Source organism: Eucyclogobius newberryi, unplaced genomic scaffold (assembly GCF_026437365.1).
Source record: "Eucyclogobius newberryi isolate DKJ021-1_F unplaced genomic scaffold, fEucNew1.0.hap1 SCAF_23, whole genome shotgun sequence".
Classification (NCBI taxonomy): Eukaryota; Metazoa; Chordata; class Actinopteri; order Gobiiformes; family Gobiidae; genus Eucyclogobius; species Eucyclogobius newberryi.
This window is the reverse complement of record NW_027315868.1, coordinates 1,850,951-1,870,668: the sequence shown is the minus strand read 5'-3', so window position 1 is coordinate 1,870,668 and position 19,718 is coordinate 1,850,951. Positions and strand designations below refer to the sequence as shown.

The following is a 19,718-nucleotide window of genomic DNA, read 5'->3' as shown; positions in this document are numbered from 1 at the left end:
CCAAACACGTGAACCGACCCCGATCTAAACACGTGATCTGACCCTAGCACGTGATCTGACCCTAACACGTGATCTGACCCTAACACGTGATCTGACCCTAACACGTGATCTGACCCTAACACGTGATCTAACCCAGACCCAAACACGTGATCCGACCCCGATCCAAACACGTGATCTGACCCTGACACGCGATCTGACCCTAATCAAACACGTGATCTGACCCTGACACGCGATCTGACCCTGACGCGTGATCTGACCCAAACACGTGATCTGACCCTGACCAAACACGTGATCTGACCCTGACCCTAACACGTGATCTGACCCTAACACGTGATCTGACCCTGACACGTGATCTAACCCTAACACGCGATCTGACCCTAACACGTGATCTAACCCTAACACGTGATCTGACCCTAACACGTGATCTGACCCTAACACGTGATCTGACCCTAACACGTGATCTGACCCCAACACGCGATCTGACCCTAACACGCGATCTGACCCTAACACGTGATCTGACCCTAACACGCGATCTGACCCTAACACGCGATCTGACCCTAACACGCGATCTGACCCTAACACGCGATCTGACCCTAACATGTGATCTGACCCTAACACGTGATCTGACCCTAACACGTGATCTAACCCTAACACGTGATCTAACCCTAACACGTGATCTGACCCTAGCACGCGATCTGACCCTAACACGTGATCTAACCCAGACCCAAACACGTGATCCGACCCCGATCCAAACACGTGATCTGACCCTGACACGTGATCTGACCCTAATCAAACACGTGATCTGACCCAAACACGTGATCTGACCCTGACCAAACACGTGATCTGACCCTGACATGCGATCTGACCCTGACCAAACACGTGATCTGACCCTGACCAAACACGTGATCTGACTCTGACCCTAACACGTGATCTGACCCTAACATGTGATCTGACCCTGACACGTGATCTAACCCTAACACGTGATCTGACCCTAACACGCGATCTGACCCTAACACGCGATCTAACCCTAACACGCGATCTGACCCTAACACACGATCTGACCCTAACACGCGATCTGACCCTAACACGCGATCTAACCCTAACACGCGATCTGACCCTAACACACGATCTGACCCTAACACGCGATCTGACCCTAACACGCGCTCTAACCCTAACACGCGATCTGACCCTAACACGCGATCTGACCCTAACACGCGATCTAACCCTAACACGTGATCTGACCCTAACACATGATCTAACTCAGACCCTAACACGTGATCTAACCCTAACACGTGATCTAACCCTAACACGTGATCTGACCCTAACACGCGATCTAACCCTAACACGCGATCTGACCCTAACACGTGATCTGACCCTAACACGTGATCTGACCCTAACACGTGATCTAACCCTAACACGTGATCTGACCCTAACACGTGATCTGACCCTAACACGTGACCCTAACACGTGATCTGACCCTAACACGTGATCTAACCCAGACCCAAACACGTGATCCGACCCCGATCCAAACACGTGATCTGACCCTGACACGTGATCTGACCCTGACACGCGATCTGACCCTAATCAAACACGTGATCTGACCCTGACACGCGATCTGACCCTGACGCGTGATCTGACCCAAACACGTGATCTGACCCTGACCAAACACGTGATCTGACCCTGACCCTAACACGTGATCTGACCCTAACACGTGATCTGACCCTGACACGTGATCTAACCCTAACACGCGATCTGACCCTAACACGCGATCTGACCCTAACACGTGATCTAACCCTAACACGTGATCTGACCCTAACACGTGATCTGACCCTAACACGTGATCTGACCCTAACACGCGATCTGACCCTAACACGCGATCTGACCCTAACACGCGATCTGACCCTAACACGCGATCTGACCCTAACACGCGATCTGACCCTAACATGTGATCTGACCCTAACACGTGATCTGACCCTAACACGCGATCTGACCCTAACACGTGATCTCACCCTAACACGTGATCTAACCCTAACACGTGATCTGACCCTAGCACGCGATCTGACCCAAACACGTGATCCGACCCCGATCCAAACACGTGATCTGACCCTGACACGTGATCTGACCCTAATCAAACACGTGATCTGACCCAAACACGTGATCTGACCCTGACCAAACACGTGATCTGACCCTGACATGCGATCTGACCCTGACCAAACACGTGATCTGACCCTGACCAAACACGTGATCTGACCCTAACACGTGATCTGACCCTGACACGTGATCTAACCCTAACACGTGATCTGACCCTAACACGTGATCTGACCCTAACACGCGATCTGACCCTAACACGCGATCTGACCCTAACACGAGATCTGACCCTAACACGCGATCTGACCCTAACACGCGATCTGACCCTAACACGCGATCTGACCCTAACACGCGATCTGACCCTAACACGCGATCTGACCCTAACACACGATCTGACCCTAACACGCGATCTGACCCTAACACGCGATCTGACCCTAACACGCGATCTGACCCTAACACGCGATCTGACCCTAACACGCGATCTAACCCTAACACGTGATCTGACCCTAACACATGATCTAACTCAGACCCTAACACGTGATCTAACCCTAACACGTGATCTAACCCTAACACGTGATCTGACCCTAACACGCGATCTAACCCTAACACGCGATCTGACCCTAACACGTGATCTGACCCTAACACGCGATCTGACCCTAACACGCGATCTGACCCTAACACGTGATCTAACCCTAACACGTGATCTGACCCTAACACGTGATCTGACCCTAACACGCGATCTGACCCTAACACGCGATCTGACCCTAACACGCGATCTGACCCTAACACGTGATCTAACCCAGACCCAAACACGTGAACCGACCCCGATCTAAACACGTGATCTGACCCTAGCACGTGATCTGACCCTAACACGTGATCTGACCCTAACACGTGATCTGACCCTAACACGTGATCTGACCCTAACACGTGATCTAACCCAGACCCAAACACGTGATCCGACCCCGATCCAAACACGTGATCTGACCCTGACACGTGATCTGACCCTGACACGCGATCTGACCCTAATCAAACACGTGATCTGACCCTGACACGCGATCTGACCCTGACGCGTGATCTGACCCAAACACGTGATCTGACCCTGACCAAACACATGATCTGACCCTGACCCTAACACGTGATCTGACCCTAACACGCGATCTAACCCTAACACGTGATCTGACCCTAACACGTGATCTGACCCTAACACGTGATCTGACCCTAACACGTGATCTGACCCCAACACGCGATCTGACCCTAACACGCGATCTGACCCTAACACGCGATCTGACCCTAACACGCGATCTGACCCTAACACGCGATCTGACCCTAACACGCGATCTGACCCTAACACGCGATCTGACCCTAACACGCGATCTGACCCTAACATGTGATCTGACCCTAACACGTGATCTGACCCTAACACGTGATCTAACCCTAACACGTGATCTAACCCTAACACGTGATCTGACCCTAGCACGCGATCTGACCCTAACACGTGATCTAACCCAGACCCAAACACGTGATCCGACCCCGATCCAAACACGTGATCTGACCCTGACACGTGATCTGACCCTAATCAAACACGTGATCTGACCCAAACACGTGATCTGACCCTGACCAAACACGTGATCTGACCCTGACATGCGATCTGACCCTGACCAAACACGTGATCTGACCCTGACCAAACACGTGATCTGACTCTGACCCTAACACGTGATCTGACCCTAACATGTGATCTGACCCTGACACGTGATCTAACCCTAACACGTGATCTGACCCTAACACGCGATCTGACCCTAACACGCGATCTGACCCTAACACGCGATCTAACCCTAACACGCGATCTGACCCTAACACACGATCTGACCCTAACACGCGATCTGACCCTAACACGCGATCTAACCCTAACACGCGATCTGACCCTAACACACGATCTGACCCTAACACGCGATCTGACCCTAACACGCGCTCTAACCCTAACACGCGATCTGACCCTAACACGCGATCTGACCCTAACACGCGATCTAACCCTAACACGTGATCTGACCCTAACACATGATCTAACTCAGACCCTAACACGTGATCTAACCCTAACACGTGATCTAACCCTAACACGTGATCTGACCCTAACACGCGATCTAACCCTAACACGCGATCTGACCCTAACACGTGATCTGACCCTAACACGTGATCTGACCCTAACACGTGATCTAACCCTAACACGTGATCTGACCCTAACACGTGATCTGACCCTAACACGTGACCCTAACACGTGATCTGACCCTAACACGTGATCTAACCCAGACCCAAACACGTGATCCGACCCCGATCCAAACACGTGATCTGACCCTGACACGTGATCTGACCCTGACACGCGATCTGACCCTAATCAAACACGTGATCTGACCCTGACACGCGATCTGACCCTGACGCGTGATCTGACCCAAACACGTGATCTGACCCTGACCAAACACGTGATCTGACCCTGACCCTAACACGTGATCTGACCCTAACACGTGATCTGACCCTGACACGTGATCTAACCCTAACACGCGATCTGACCCTAACACGCGATCTGACCCTAACACGTGATCTAACCCTAACACGTGATCTGACCCTAACACGTGATCTGACCCTAACACGTGATCTGACCCTAACACGCGATCTGACCCTAACACGCGATCTGACCCTAACACGCGATCTGACCCTAACACGCGATCTGACCCTAACACGCGATCTGACCCTAACATGTGATCTGACCCTAACACGTGATCTGACCCTAACACGCGATCTGACCCTAACACGTGATCTCACCCTAACACGTGATCTAACCCTAACACGTGATCTGACCCTAGCACGCGATCTGACCCAAACACGTGATCCGACCCCGATCCAAACACGTGATCTGACCCTGACACGTGATCTGACCCTAATCAAACACGTGATCTGACCCAAACACGTGATCTGACCCTGACCAAACACGTGATCTGACCCTGACATGCGATCTGACCCTGACCAAACACGTGATCTGACCCTGACCAAACACGTGATCTGACCCTAACACGTGATCTGACCCTGACACGTGATCTAACCCTAACACGTGATCTGACCCTAACACGTGATCTGACCCTAACACGCGATCTGACCCTAACACGCGATCTGACCCTAACACGAGATCTGACCCTAACACGCGATCTGACCCTAACACGCGATCTGACCCTAACACGCGATCTGACCCTAACACGCGATCTGACCCTAACACGCGATCTGACCCTAACATGTGATCGGACCCTAACACGTGATCTGACCCTAACACGCGATCTGACCCTAACACGTGATCTAACCCTAACACGTGATCTAACCCTAACACGTGATCTGACCCTAGCACGCGATCTGACCCTAACACGTGATCTAACCCAGACCCAAACACGTGATCCGACCCCGATCCAAACACGTGATCTGACCCTGACACGTGATCTGACCCTAATCAAACACGTGATCTGACCCAAACACGTGATCTGACCCTGACCAAACACGTGATCTGACCCTGACACGCGATCTGACCCTGACCAAACACGTGATCTGACCCTGACCAAACACGTGATCTGACTCTGACCCTAACACGTGATCTGACCCTAACACGTGATCTGACCCTGACACGTGATCTAACCCTAACACGTGATCTGACCCTAACACGTGATCTGACCCTAACACGCGATCTGACCCTAACACGTGATCTGACCCTAACACGTGATCTGACCCTAACACGCGATCTGACCCTAACACGCGATCTGACCCTAACACGCGATCTGACCCTAACACGTGATCTGACCCTAACACACGATCTGACCCTAACACGCGATCTGACCCTAACACGCGATCTGACCCTAACACGTGATCTAACCCAGACCCAAACACGTGATCCGACCCCGATCCAAACACGTGATCTGACCCTGACACGTGATCTGACCCTGACACGTGATCTGACCCTGACCAAACACGTGATCTGACCCTGACACGCGATCTGACCCTGACGCGTGATCTGACCCAAACACGTGATCTGACCCTGACCAAACACGTGATCTGACCCTGACCAAACACGTGATCTGACTCTGACCCTAACACGTGATCTGACCCTAACATGTGATCTGACCCTAACACGTGATCTGACCCTAACACGTGATCTAACCCTAACACGTGATCTAACCCTAACACGTGATCTAACCCTAACACGTGATCTGACCCTAACACGTGATCTGACCCTAGCACGTGATCTGACCCTAACACGCGATCTGACCCTAACACGTGATCTGACCCTAACACGCGATCTGACCCTAACACGCGATCTGACCCTAACACGTGATCTGACCCTAACACGCGATCTGACCCTAACACGTGATCTGACCCTAACACGCGATCTGACCCTAACACGTGATCTGACCCTAACACGCGATCTGACCCTAACACGTGATCTGACCCTAACACGTGATCTAACCCGAACACGTGATCTAACCCTAACACGTGATCTGACCCTAGCACGTGATCTAACCCGAACACGTGATCTAACCCTAACACGTGATCTGACCCTAGTACGCGATCTGACCCTAACACGCGATCTGACCCTAACACGTGATCTGACCCTAACACGCGATCTGACCCTAACACTTGATCTGACCCTAACACGCGATCTGACCCTAACATGTGATCTGACCCTAACACGTGATCTGACCCTAACACGCGATCTGACCCTAACACGTGATCCAACCCTAACACGTGATCTAACCCTAACACGTGATCTGACCCTAGCACGCGATCTGACCCTAGCACGTGATCTGACCCTAACACGCGATCTGACCCTAACACGTGATCTGACCCTAACACGTGATCTGACCCTAACACGTGATCTGACCCCAACACGCGATCTGACCCTAACACGCGATCTGACCCTAACACGCGATCTGACCCTAACACGCGATCTGACCCTAACACGCGATCTGACCCTAACACGCGATCTGACCCTAACACGCGATCTGACCCTAACACGCGATCTGACCCTAACATGTGATCTGACCCTAACACGTGATCTGACCCTAACACGTGATCTAACCCTAACACGTGATCTAACCCTAACACGTGATCTGACCCTAGCACGCGATCTGACCCTAACACGTGATCTAACCCAGACCCAAACACGTGATCCGACCCCGATCCAAACACGTGATCTGACCCTGACACGTGATCTGACCCTAATCAAACACGTGATCTGACCCAAACACGTGATCTGACCCTGACCAAACACGTGATCTGACCCTGACATGCGATCTGACCCTGACCAAACACGTGATCTGACCCTGACCAAACACGTGATCTGACCCTAACACGTGATCTGACCCTGACACGTGATCTAACCCTAACACGTGATCTGACCCTAACACGTGATCTGACCCTAACACGCGATCTGACCCTAACACGCGATCTGACCCTAACACGAGATCTGACCCTAACACGCGATCTGACCCTAACACGCGATCTGACCCTAACACGCGATCTGACCCTAACACGCGATCTGACCCTAACACGCGATCTGACCCTAACATGTGATCGGACCCTAACACGTGATCTGACCCTAACACGCGATCTGACCCTAACACGTGATCTAACCCTAACACGTGATCTAACCCTAACACGTGATCTGACCCTAGCACGCGATCTGACCCTAACACGTGATCTAACCCAGACCCAAACACGTGATCCGACCCCGATCCAAACACGTGATCTGACCCTGACACGTGATCTGACCCTAATCAAACACGTGATCTGACCCAAACACGTGATCTGACCCTGACCAAACACGTGATCTGACCCTGACACGCGATCTGACCCTGACCAAACACGTGATCTGACCCTGACCAAACACGTGATCTGACTCTGACCCTAACACGTGATCTGACCCTAACACGTGATCTGACCCTGACACGTGATCTAACCCTAACACGTGATCTGACCCTAACACGTGATCTGACCCTAACACGCGATCTGACCCTAACACGTGATCTGACCCTAACACGTGATCTGACCCTAACACGCGATCTGACCCTAACACGCGATCTGACCCTAACACGCGATCTGACCCTAACACGTGATCTGACCCTAACACACGATCTGACCCTAACACGCGATCTGACCCTAACACGCGATCTGACCCTAACACGTGATCTAACCCAGACCCAAACACGTGATCCGACCCCGATCCAAACACGTGATCTGACCCTGACACGTGATCTGACCCTGACACGTGATCTGACCCTGACCAAACACGTGATCTGACCCTGACACGCGATCTGACCCTGACGCGTGATCTGACCCAAACACGTGATCTGACCCTGACCAAACACGTGATCTGACCCTGACCAAACACGTGATCTGACTCTGACCCTAACACGTGATCTGACCCTAACATGTGATCTGACCCTAACACGTGATCTGACCCTAACACGTGATCTAACCCTAACACGTGATCTAACCCTAACACGTGATCTAACCCTAACACGTGATCTGACCCTAACACGTGATCTGACCCTAGCACGTGATCTGACCCTAACACGCGATCTGACCCTAACACGCGATCTGACCCTAACACGCGATCTGACCCTAACACGCGATCTGACCCTAACACGCGATCTGACCCTAACACGCGATCTGACCCTAACATGTGATCTGACCCTAACACGTGATCTGACCCTAACACGTGATCTAACCCTAACACGTGATCTAACCCTAACACGTGATCTGACCCTAGCACGTGATCTAACCCTAACACGTGATCTGACCCTAACACGTGATCTGACCCTAACACGTGATCTAACCCAGACCCAAACACGTGATCCGACCCCGATCCAAACACGTGATCTGACCCTGACACGTGATCTGACCCTAATCAAACACGTGAGCTGACCCTGACACGCGATCTGACCCTGACGCGTGATCTGACCCAAACACGTGATCTGACCCTGACCAAACACGTGATCTGACCCTGACACGTGATCTGACCCTGACCAAACACGTGATCTGACCCTGACACGCGATCTGACCCTGACACGCGATCTGACCCTGACGCGCGATCTGACCCAAACACGTGATCTGACCCTAACACGTGATCTGACCCTGACCAAACACGTGATCTGACCCTGACCAAACACGTGATCTGACCCTGACCCTAACACGTGATCTGACCCTAACACGTGATCTGACCCTGACACGTGATCTGACCCTGACACGTGATCTGACCCTGACACGTGATCTGACCCTGACACGTGATCTGACCCTAACACGCGATCTGACCCTAACACGCGATCTAACCCTAACACGTGATCTGACCCTAACACATGATCTAACTCAGACCCTAACACGTGATCTAACCCTAACACGTGATCTAACCCTAACACGTGATCTGACCCTAACACGCGATCTAACCCTAACACGCGATCTGACCCTAACACGTGATCTGACCCTAACACGCGATCTGACCCTAACACGCGATCTGACCCTAACACGTGATCTAACCCTAACACGTGATCTGACCCTAACACGTGATCTGACCCTAACACGCGATCTGACCCTAACACGCGATCTGACCCTAACACGCGATCTGACCCTAACACGTGATCTAACCCAGACCCAAACACGTGAACCGACCCCGATCTAAACACGTGATCTGACCCTAGCACGTGATCTGACCCTAACACGTGATCTGACCCTAACACGTGATCTGACCCTAACACGTGATCTGACCCTAACACGTGATCTAACCCAGACCCAAACACGTGATCCGACCCCGATCCAAACACGTGATCTGACCCTGACACGTGATCTGACCCTGACACGCGATCTGACCCTAATCAAACACGTGATCTGACCCTGACACGCGATCTGACCCTGACGCGTGATCTGACCCAAACACGTGATCTGACCCTGACCAAACACGTGATCTGACCCTGACCCTAACACGTGATCTGACCCTAACACGTGATCTGACCCTGACACGTGATCTAACCCTAACACGCGATCTGACCCTAACACGTGATCTAACCCTAACACGTGATCTGACCCTAACACGTGATCTGACCCTAACACGTGATCTGACCCCAACACGCGATCTGACCCTAACACGCGATCTGACCCTAACACGCGATCTGACCCTAACACGCGATCTGACCCTAACACGCGATCTGACCCTTACACGCGATCTGACCCTAACACGCGATCTGACCCTAACATGTGATCTGACCCTAACACGTGATCTGACCCTAACACGTGATCTAACCCTAACACGTGATCTAACCCTAACACGTGATCTGACCCTAGCACGCGATCTGACCCTAACACGTGATCTAACCCAGACCCAAACACGTGATCCGACCCCGATCCAAACACGTGATCTGACCCTGACACGTGATCTGACCCTAATCAAACACGTGATCTGACCCAAACACGTGATCTGACCCTGACCAAACACGTGATCTGACCCTGACATGCGATCTGACCCTGACCAAACACGTGATCTGACCCTGACCAAACACGTGATCTGACTTTGACCCTAACACGTGATCTGACCCTAACATGTGATCTGACCCTGACACGTGATCTAACCCTAACACGTGATCTGACCCTAACACGCGATCTGACCCTAACACGCGATCTAACCCTAACACGCGATCTGACCCTAACACACGATCTGACCCTAACACGCGATCTGACCCTAACACGCGATCTAACCCTAACACGCGATCTGACCCTAACACACGATCTGACCCTAACACGCGATCTGACCCTAACACGCGCTCTAACCCTAACACGCGATCTGACCCTAACACGCGATCTGACCCTAACACGCGATCTAACCCTAACACGTGATCTGACCCTAACACATGATCTAACTCAGACCCTAACACGTGATCTAACCCTAACACGTGATCTAACCCTAACACGTGATCTAACCCTAACACGTGATCTGACCCTAACACGCGATCTAACCCTAACACGCGATCTGACCCTAACACGTGATCTGACCCTAACACGTGATCTGACCCTAACACGTGATCTAACCCTAACACGTGATCTGACCCTAACACGTGATCTGACCCTAACACGTGATCTGACCCTAACACGCGATCTGACCCTAACACGCGATCTGACCCTAACACGCGATCTGACCCTAACACGTGATCTAACCCAGACCCAAACACGTGAACCGACCCCGATCTAAACACGTGATCTGACCCTAGCACGTGATCTGACCCTAACACGTGATCTGACCCTAACACGTGATCTGACCCTAACACGTGACCCTAACACGTGATCTGACCCTAACACGTGATCTAACCCAGACCCAAACACGTGATCCGACCCCGATCCAAACACGTGATCTGACCCTGACACGTGATCTGACCCTGACACGCGATCTGACCCTAATCAAACACGTGATCTGACCCTGACACGCGATCTGACCCTGACGCGTGATCTGACCCAAACACGTGATCTGACCCTGACCAAACACGTGATCTGACCCTGACCCTAACACGTGATCTGACCCTAACACGTGATCTGACCCTGACACGTGATCTAACCCTAACACGCGATCTGACCCTAACACGCGATCTGACCCTAACACGTGATCTAACCCTAACACGTGATCTGACCCTAACACGTGATCTGACCCTAACACGCGATCTGACCCTAACACGCGATCTGACCCTAACACGCGATCTGACCCTAACACGCGATCTGACCCTAACACGCGATCTGACCCTAACATGTGATCTGACCCTAACACGTGATCTGACCCTAACACGCGATCTGACCCTAACACGTGATCTAACCCTAACACGTGATCTGACCCTAACACGTGATCTGACCCTAGCACGCGATCTGACCCAAACACGTGATCCGACCCCGATCCAAACACGTGATCTGACCCTGACACGTGATCTGACCCTAATCAAACACGTGATCTGACCCAAACACGTGATCTGACCCTGACCAAACACGTGATCTGACCCTGACATGCGATCTGACCCTGACCAAACACGTGATCTGACCCTGACCAAACACGTGATCTGACCCTAACACGTGATCTGACCCTGACACGTGATCTAACCCTAACACGTGATCTGACCCTAACACGTGATCTGACCCTAACACGCGATCTGACCCTAACACGCGATCTGACCCTAACACGTGATCTGACCCTAACACGCGATCTGACCCTAACACGCGATCTGACCCTAACACGCGATCTGACCCTAACACGCGATCTGACCCTAACACGCGATCTGACCCTAACACGCGATCTGACCCTAACATGTGATCTGACCCTAACACGTGATCTGACCCTAACACGCGATCTGACCCTAACACGTGATCTAACCCTAACACGTGATCTAACCCTAACACGTGATCTGACCCTAGCACGCGATCTGACCCTAACACGTGATCTAACCCAGACCCAAACACGTGATCCGACCCCGATCCAAACACGTGATCTGACCCTGACACGTGATCTGACCCTAATCAAACACGTGATCTGACCCAAACACGTGATCTGACCCTGACCAAACACGTGATCTGACCCTGACACGCGATCTGACCCTGACCAAACACGTGATCTGACCCTGACCAAACACGTGATCTGACTCTGACCCTAACACGTGATCTGACCCTAACACGTGATCTGACCCTGACACGTGATCTAACCCTAACACGTGATCTGACCCTAACACGTGATCTGACCCTAACACGCGATCTGACCCTAACACGTGATCTGACCCTAACACGTGATCTGACCCTAACACGCGATCTGACCCTAACACGCGATCTGACCCTAACACGCGATCTGACCCTAACACGTGATCTGACCCTAACACACGATCTGACCCTAACACGCGATCTGACCCTAACACGCGATCTGACCCTAACACGTGATCTAACCCAGACCCAAACACGTGATCCGACCCCGATCCAAACACGTGATCTGACCCTGACACGTGATCTGACCCTGACACGTGATCTGACCCTGACCAAACACGTGATCTGACCCTGACACGCGATCTGACCCTGACGCGTGATCTGACCCAAACACGTGATCTGACCCTGACCAAACACGTGATCTGACCCTGACCAAACACGTGATCTGACTCTGACCCTAACACGTGATCTGACCCTAACATGTGATCTGACCCTAACACGTGATCTGACCCTAACACGTGATCTAACCCTAACACGTGATCTAACCCTAACACGTGATCTAACCCTAACACGTGATCTAACCCTAACACGTGATCTGACCCTAGCACGTGATCTGACCCTAACACGCGATCTGACCCTAACACGTGATCTGACCCTAACACGCGATCTGACCCTAACACGTGATCTGACCCTAACACGCGATCTGACCCTAACACGTGATCTGACCCTAACACGCGATCTGACCCTAACACGTGATCTGACCCTAACACGTGATCTAACCCGAACACGTGATCTAACCCTAACACGTGATCTGACCCTAGCACGTGATCTAACCCGAACACGTGATCTAACCCTAACACGTGATCTGACCCTAGTACGCGATCTGACCCTAACACGCGATCTGACCCTAACACGTGATCTGACCCTAACACGCGATCTGACCCTAACACTTGATCTGACCCTAACACGCGATCTGACCCTAACATGTGATCTGACCCTAACACGTGATCTGACCCTAACACGCGATCTGACCCTAACACGCGATCCAACCCTAACACGTGATCTAACCCTAACACGTGATCTGACCCTAGCACGCGATCTGACCCTAGCACGTGATCTGACCCTAACACGCGATCTGACCCTAACACGTGATCTGACCCTAACACGCGATCTGACCCTAACATGTGATCTGACCCTAACACGTGATCTGACCCTAACACGCGATCTGACCCTAACACGTGATCTAACCCTAACACGTGATCTGACCCTAACACGTGATCTAACCCTAACACGTGATCTAACCCAGACCCAAACACGTGATCCGACACCGATCCAAACACGTGATCTGACCCTGACACGTGATCTGACCCTAATCAAACACGTGAGCTGACCCTGACACGCGATCTGACCCTGACGCGTGATCTGACCCAAACACGTGATCTGACCCTGACCAAACACGTGATCTGACCCTGACACGTGATCTGACCCTAATCAAACACGTGATCTGACCCTGACACGCGATCTGACCCTGACGCGTGATCTGACCCAAACACGTGATCTGACCCTGACCAAACACGTGATCTGACCCTGACACGCGATCTGACCCTGACACGCGATCTGACCCTGACGCGCGATCTGACCCAAACACGTGATCTGACCCTAACACGTGATCTGACCCTGACCAAACACGTGATCTGACCCTGACCAAACACGTGATCTGACCCTGACCCTAACACGTGATCTGACCCTAACACGTGATCTGACCCTGACACGTGATCTGACCCTGACACGTGATCTGACCCTGACACGTGATCTGACCCTGACACGTGATCTGACCCTGACACGTGATCTGACCCTAACACGTGATCTGACCCTGACCCTAACTTGTGATCTGACCCTAACACGTGATCTGACCCTGACACGTGATCTGACCCTGACACGTGATCTGACCCTGACACGTGATCTGACCCTGACACGTGATCTGACCCTGACACGTGATCTGACCCTAACACGTGATCTGACCCTAACACGTGATCTGACCCTAACACGTGATCTGACCCTAACACGTGATCTGACCCTAACACGTGATCTGACCCTAGCACGTGATCTGACCCTAACACGCGATCTGACCCTAACACGCGATCTGACCCTAACACGCGATCTGACCCTAACACGCGATCTGACCCTAACACGTGATCTGACCCTAACACGCGATCTGACCCTAACACGCGATCTGACCCTAACACGTGATCTGACCCTAACACGCGATCTGACCCTAACACGTGATCTGACCCTAACACGCGATCTGACCCTGACGCGTGATCTGACCCAAACACGTGATCTGACCCTGACCAAACACGTGATCTGACCCTGACACGTGATCTGACCCTAATCAAACACGTGATCTGACCCTGACACGCGATCTGACCCTGACGCGTGATCTGACCCAAACACGTGATCTGACCCTGACCAAACACGTGATCTGACCCTGACACGCGATCTGACCCTGACACGCGATCTGACCCTGACGCGCGATCTGACCCAAACACGTGATCTGACCCTAACACGTGATCTGACCCTGACCAAACACGTGATCTGACCCTGACCAAACACGTGATCTGACCCTGACCCTAACACGTGATCTGACCCTAACACGTGATCTGACCCTGACACGTGATCTGACCCTGACACGTGATCTGACCCTGACACGTGATCTGACCCTGACACGTGATCTGACCCTGACACGTGATCTGACCCTAACACGTGATCTGACCCTAACACGTGATCTGACCCTGACCCTAACTTGTGATCTGACCCTAACACGTGATCTGACCCTGACACGTGATCTGACCCTGACACGTGATCTGACCCTGACACGTGATCTGACCCTGACACGTGATCTGACCCTGACACGTGATCTGACCCTAACACATGATCTAACCCTAACACGTGATCTGACCCTAACACGTGATCTAACCCAGACCCTAACACGTGATCTGACCCTAACACGTGATCTGACCCTAGCACGTGATCTGACCCTAACACGCGATCTGACCCTAACACGCGATCTGACCCTAACACGTGATCTGACCCTAACACGCGATCTGACCCTAACACGTGATCTGACCCTAACACGCGATCTGACCCTAACACGTGATCTGACCCTAACACGCGATCTGACCCTAACACGTGATCTAACCCTAACACGTGATCTAACCCTAACACGTGATCTAACCCTAACACGTGATCTGACCCTAGCACGCGATCTGACCCTAACACGCGATCTGACCCTAACACGTGATCTGACCCTAACACGCGATCTGACCCTAACACGCGATCTGACCCTAACACGCGATCTGACCCTAACATGTGATCTGACCCTAACACGTGATCTGACCCTAACACGCGATCTGACCCTAACACGTGATCCAACCCTAACACGTGATCTAACCCTAACACGTGATCTGACCCTAGCACGCGATCTGACCCTAGCACGTGATCTGACCCTAACACGCGATCTGACCCTAACACGTGATCTGACCCTAACACGCGATCTGACCCTAACATGTGATCTGACCCTAACACGTGATCTGACCCTAACACGCGATCTGACCCTAACACGTGATCTAACCCTAACACGTGATCTGACCCTAACACGTGATCTGACCCTAGCACGCGATCTGACCCTAACACGTGATCTAACCCAGACCCAAACACGTGATCCGACCCCGATCCAAACACGTGATCTGACCCTGACACGTGATCTGACCCTAATCAAACACGTGATCTGACCCTGACACGCGATCTGACCCTGACGCGTGATCTGACCCAAACACGTGATCTGACCCTGACCAAACACGTGATCTGACCCTGACCCTAACACGTGATCTGACCCTGACACGTGATCTGACCCTGACACGTGATCTGACCCTGACACGTGATCTGACCCTAACACGTGATCTGACCCTAACAAGTGATCTGACCCTAACACGTGATCTGACCCAGACCCTAACACGTGATCTGACCCTAACACATGATCTAACTCTAACACGTGATCTGACCCTAACATGTGATCTAACCCTAACACGTGATCTGACCCTAACACGTGATCTAACCCTAACATGTGATCTAACCCTAACACGTGATCTGACCCTGACACGTGATCTGACCCAGACCCAAACACGTGATCTAACCCAGACCCTAACACGTTATCTGACCCCGACCCAAACACGTGATCCGACCCCGGCCCAAACACGTGATCTGACCCTAACACGTGATCTGACCCTAACACGTGATCTGACCCTAACACGTGATCTGACCAGACCCAAACACGTGATCTGACCCTAACACGTGATCTGACCAGACCCTAACACGTGATCTGACCCCAACATGTGATCTGACCAGACCCAAACACGTGATCTGACCCTAACACGTGATCTGACCAGACCCTAACACGTGATCTGACCCCAACATGTGATCTGACCAGACCCAAACACGTGATCTGACCCTAACACGTGATCTGACCCTAACATGTGATCTAACCCTAACACGTGATCTGACCCTAACACGTGATCTAACCCTAACATGTGATCTGACCCTAACACGTGATCTGACCCAGACACGTGATCTAACCCAGACCCTAACACGTGATCTAACCCAGACCCTAACACGTGATCTGACCCCGACCCAAACACGTGATCCGACCCCGGCCCAAACACGTGATCTGACCCTAACACGTGATCAGACCCCAACATGTGATCTGACCAGACCCAAACACGTGATCTGACCCTAACACGTGATCTGACCCAGACCCTAACACGTGATCTGACCCTAACACGTGATCTGACCCTGACACGTGATCTGACCCTGACACGTGATCTGACCCTGACACGTGATCTGACCCTAACCCAAACACGTGATCTAACCCAGACCCTAACACGTGATCTAACCCAGACACGTGATCTGACCCTAACACGTGATCTGACCCTAACACGTGATCTGACCCTAACACGCAATCTGACCCTAACACGTGATCTGACCCTAACACGTGATCTGACCCAGACCCTAACACGTGATCTGACCCTAACACGTGATCTGACCAGACCCAAACACGTTCACTCCAGGAACATGACAATAACCTTAAATGACACAATATGAAAGTGTTAGAGTCATAAACACAACACAGACCTCTGCACGTGGTACAAAAATGCGCTCAACTTTAACAGATTTAATTTCTGTCCCTGATTTGAGCTTGTGGCGTAACCGGAAAAGGCTATAACAGCTTCCGGTCAGGATCAGGAATAACCTTCACGAAACATATCTGACGTTTACCAAATATGACACTTTACAAAGACACGAGCCTGATGTTCACGTGGCTCCGCGGCGTCATTTCAACCTATTTACGATTAAAAACAGAAATAAATCAACGTGCAGCCTGCGATGACGAAGGCTAACGGTTAACGAAGCTAACCAAAAACACCAGTCAAATTCACCTTCAAACTTCACACATTTTAAAAACTGCACAGGTTTGAGATTATGTGGTGATGTTTTAGGACTGTTTTGACCAAATGGTCACTTGATTAGAAATAATTAACGTTAAATTGAGAGAGCTTGACGTCTTTAGCTCAATGCTAGTTAGCTGCTAGCGCACTAGCCCCAGCTGTTCAAAACATCACAAACTAGGATCAGATTTACATTAACTATACGTCTAAACGGTCTGAAACACGAACCCACGCGCCTCTGACCGGTGAATGACCGCTCTGACCCGCGGGTGACGGTTGTGTCCGTGTGTGTGCGTTTCTTACCGGTTGTTGGTCCTTGGGCTCGGCGGCCTTCCTTTTCCTGCTAACTGTTTTTCGGGCCATAGTCGGACACACACAGGTCTCTCACCCACATGGAGGTGCGCACAGCGGCCGACTCCAGGCTCATAAAGCGGGGGAAGCTCCTGTGTGCTGGGCGAGCGTGTGGCGCTGCTCTGCGGGAGAATACGCGCTCACATGCGGGATCCACAGCAGCAGCAGCCGCGACGGAGGCCTCTTGTCCGGGGGCGCTAACGGCTCTGCTGCCGCCGGGAGCTGCTCGATGCGGAGGCCGTGGGATCAGCGCTCATCCACGGGGTTAACTTCAGCCCAAAGCGGCCTGTGAGGCGGGCATCGGGCGCACAGACGCGGGGCACAGACGCGGGGCACGGCGGTGGAAACGGAGCGAGGCTGGAGCACAAACAAACCGAGGCACTCGCAGCGCGCAGGCGCACAACGCTCAAACGTCAACAACAACAAGAGCGTGCGCGCTAACGTGCTGACGTCACGAATGTCAAAACGTCGGAAAATAAAACAAAAAGTTAAAAATCTAAATCCTTTTGTCAAATTCCACGTACACAAAGCTAAAAAAAACGATTCAAATGATTAATTATTAAACTAATTAATTATACAAAATCTTTGGACAATACTCCCAGCAAAATGTTTTAATTCTTTCCCCCTTCATCTCTAAGTGAAAACACCTTTATTACGTGTCTGTAAACGGCTTTATAACTCTGAATGCTTTTTATTCTATATTCTAAATTGATTCATGAAGGTTTTGGGTGCTTTATTAAAAATAAATCTAATTTAATTGTCACAAAACATCAAAAACCCTTAAAGCTGAACAAAAAAGACTTTCAGGCATTTATATCATTTTATTCATTTTAATGGTTTAACTTTTTATTTATTGATACATTCGCTATAATTTGATTTGACTAGTTTTATCGCTTTATAAGAGGATAAAACTAGAGCTTTATTGTTTTGGTTGATGAAATGTGCTTATTTATATTCAGTCCATTTCTATTTAGCACTTTATTTTTTGAACGCATGTATTTTATCATAGTTTATGTTCTAAGGATTCACTGTCGT

The 19,718-nt window shown here is 51.4% G+C and overlaps 1 protein-coding gene across 1 annotated transcript in view; it reads right to left on the bottom strand.

The window, feature by feature from the left end:
• dcaf12 (DDB1 and CUL4 associated factor 12) overlaps nt 1-19,092 on the bottom strand; it is a 32,089-nt gene extending 12,997 nt beyond the window's left edge. The window contains exon 1 of the mRNA XM_072459544.1: nt 18,636-19,092. Coding sequence (XP_072315645.1) covers nt 18,636-18,695 — 60 coding nt within the window. The 5' untranslated portion in view covers nt 18,696-19,092. The remainder of the gene's footprint in view (nt 1-18,635) is intronic.
• Between the last annotated feature and the right edge of the window lie 626 nt (nt 19,093-19,718).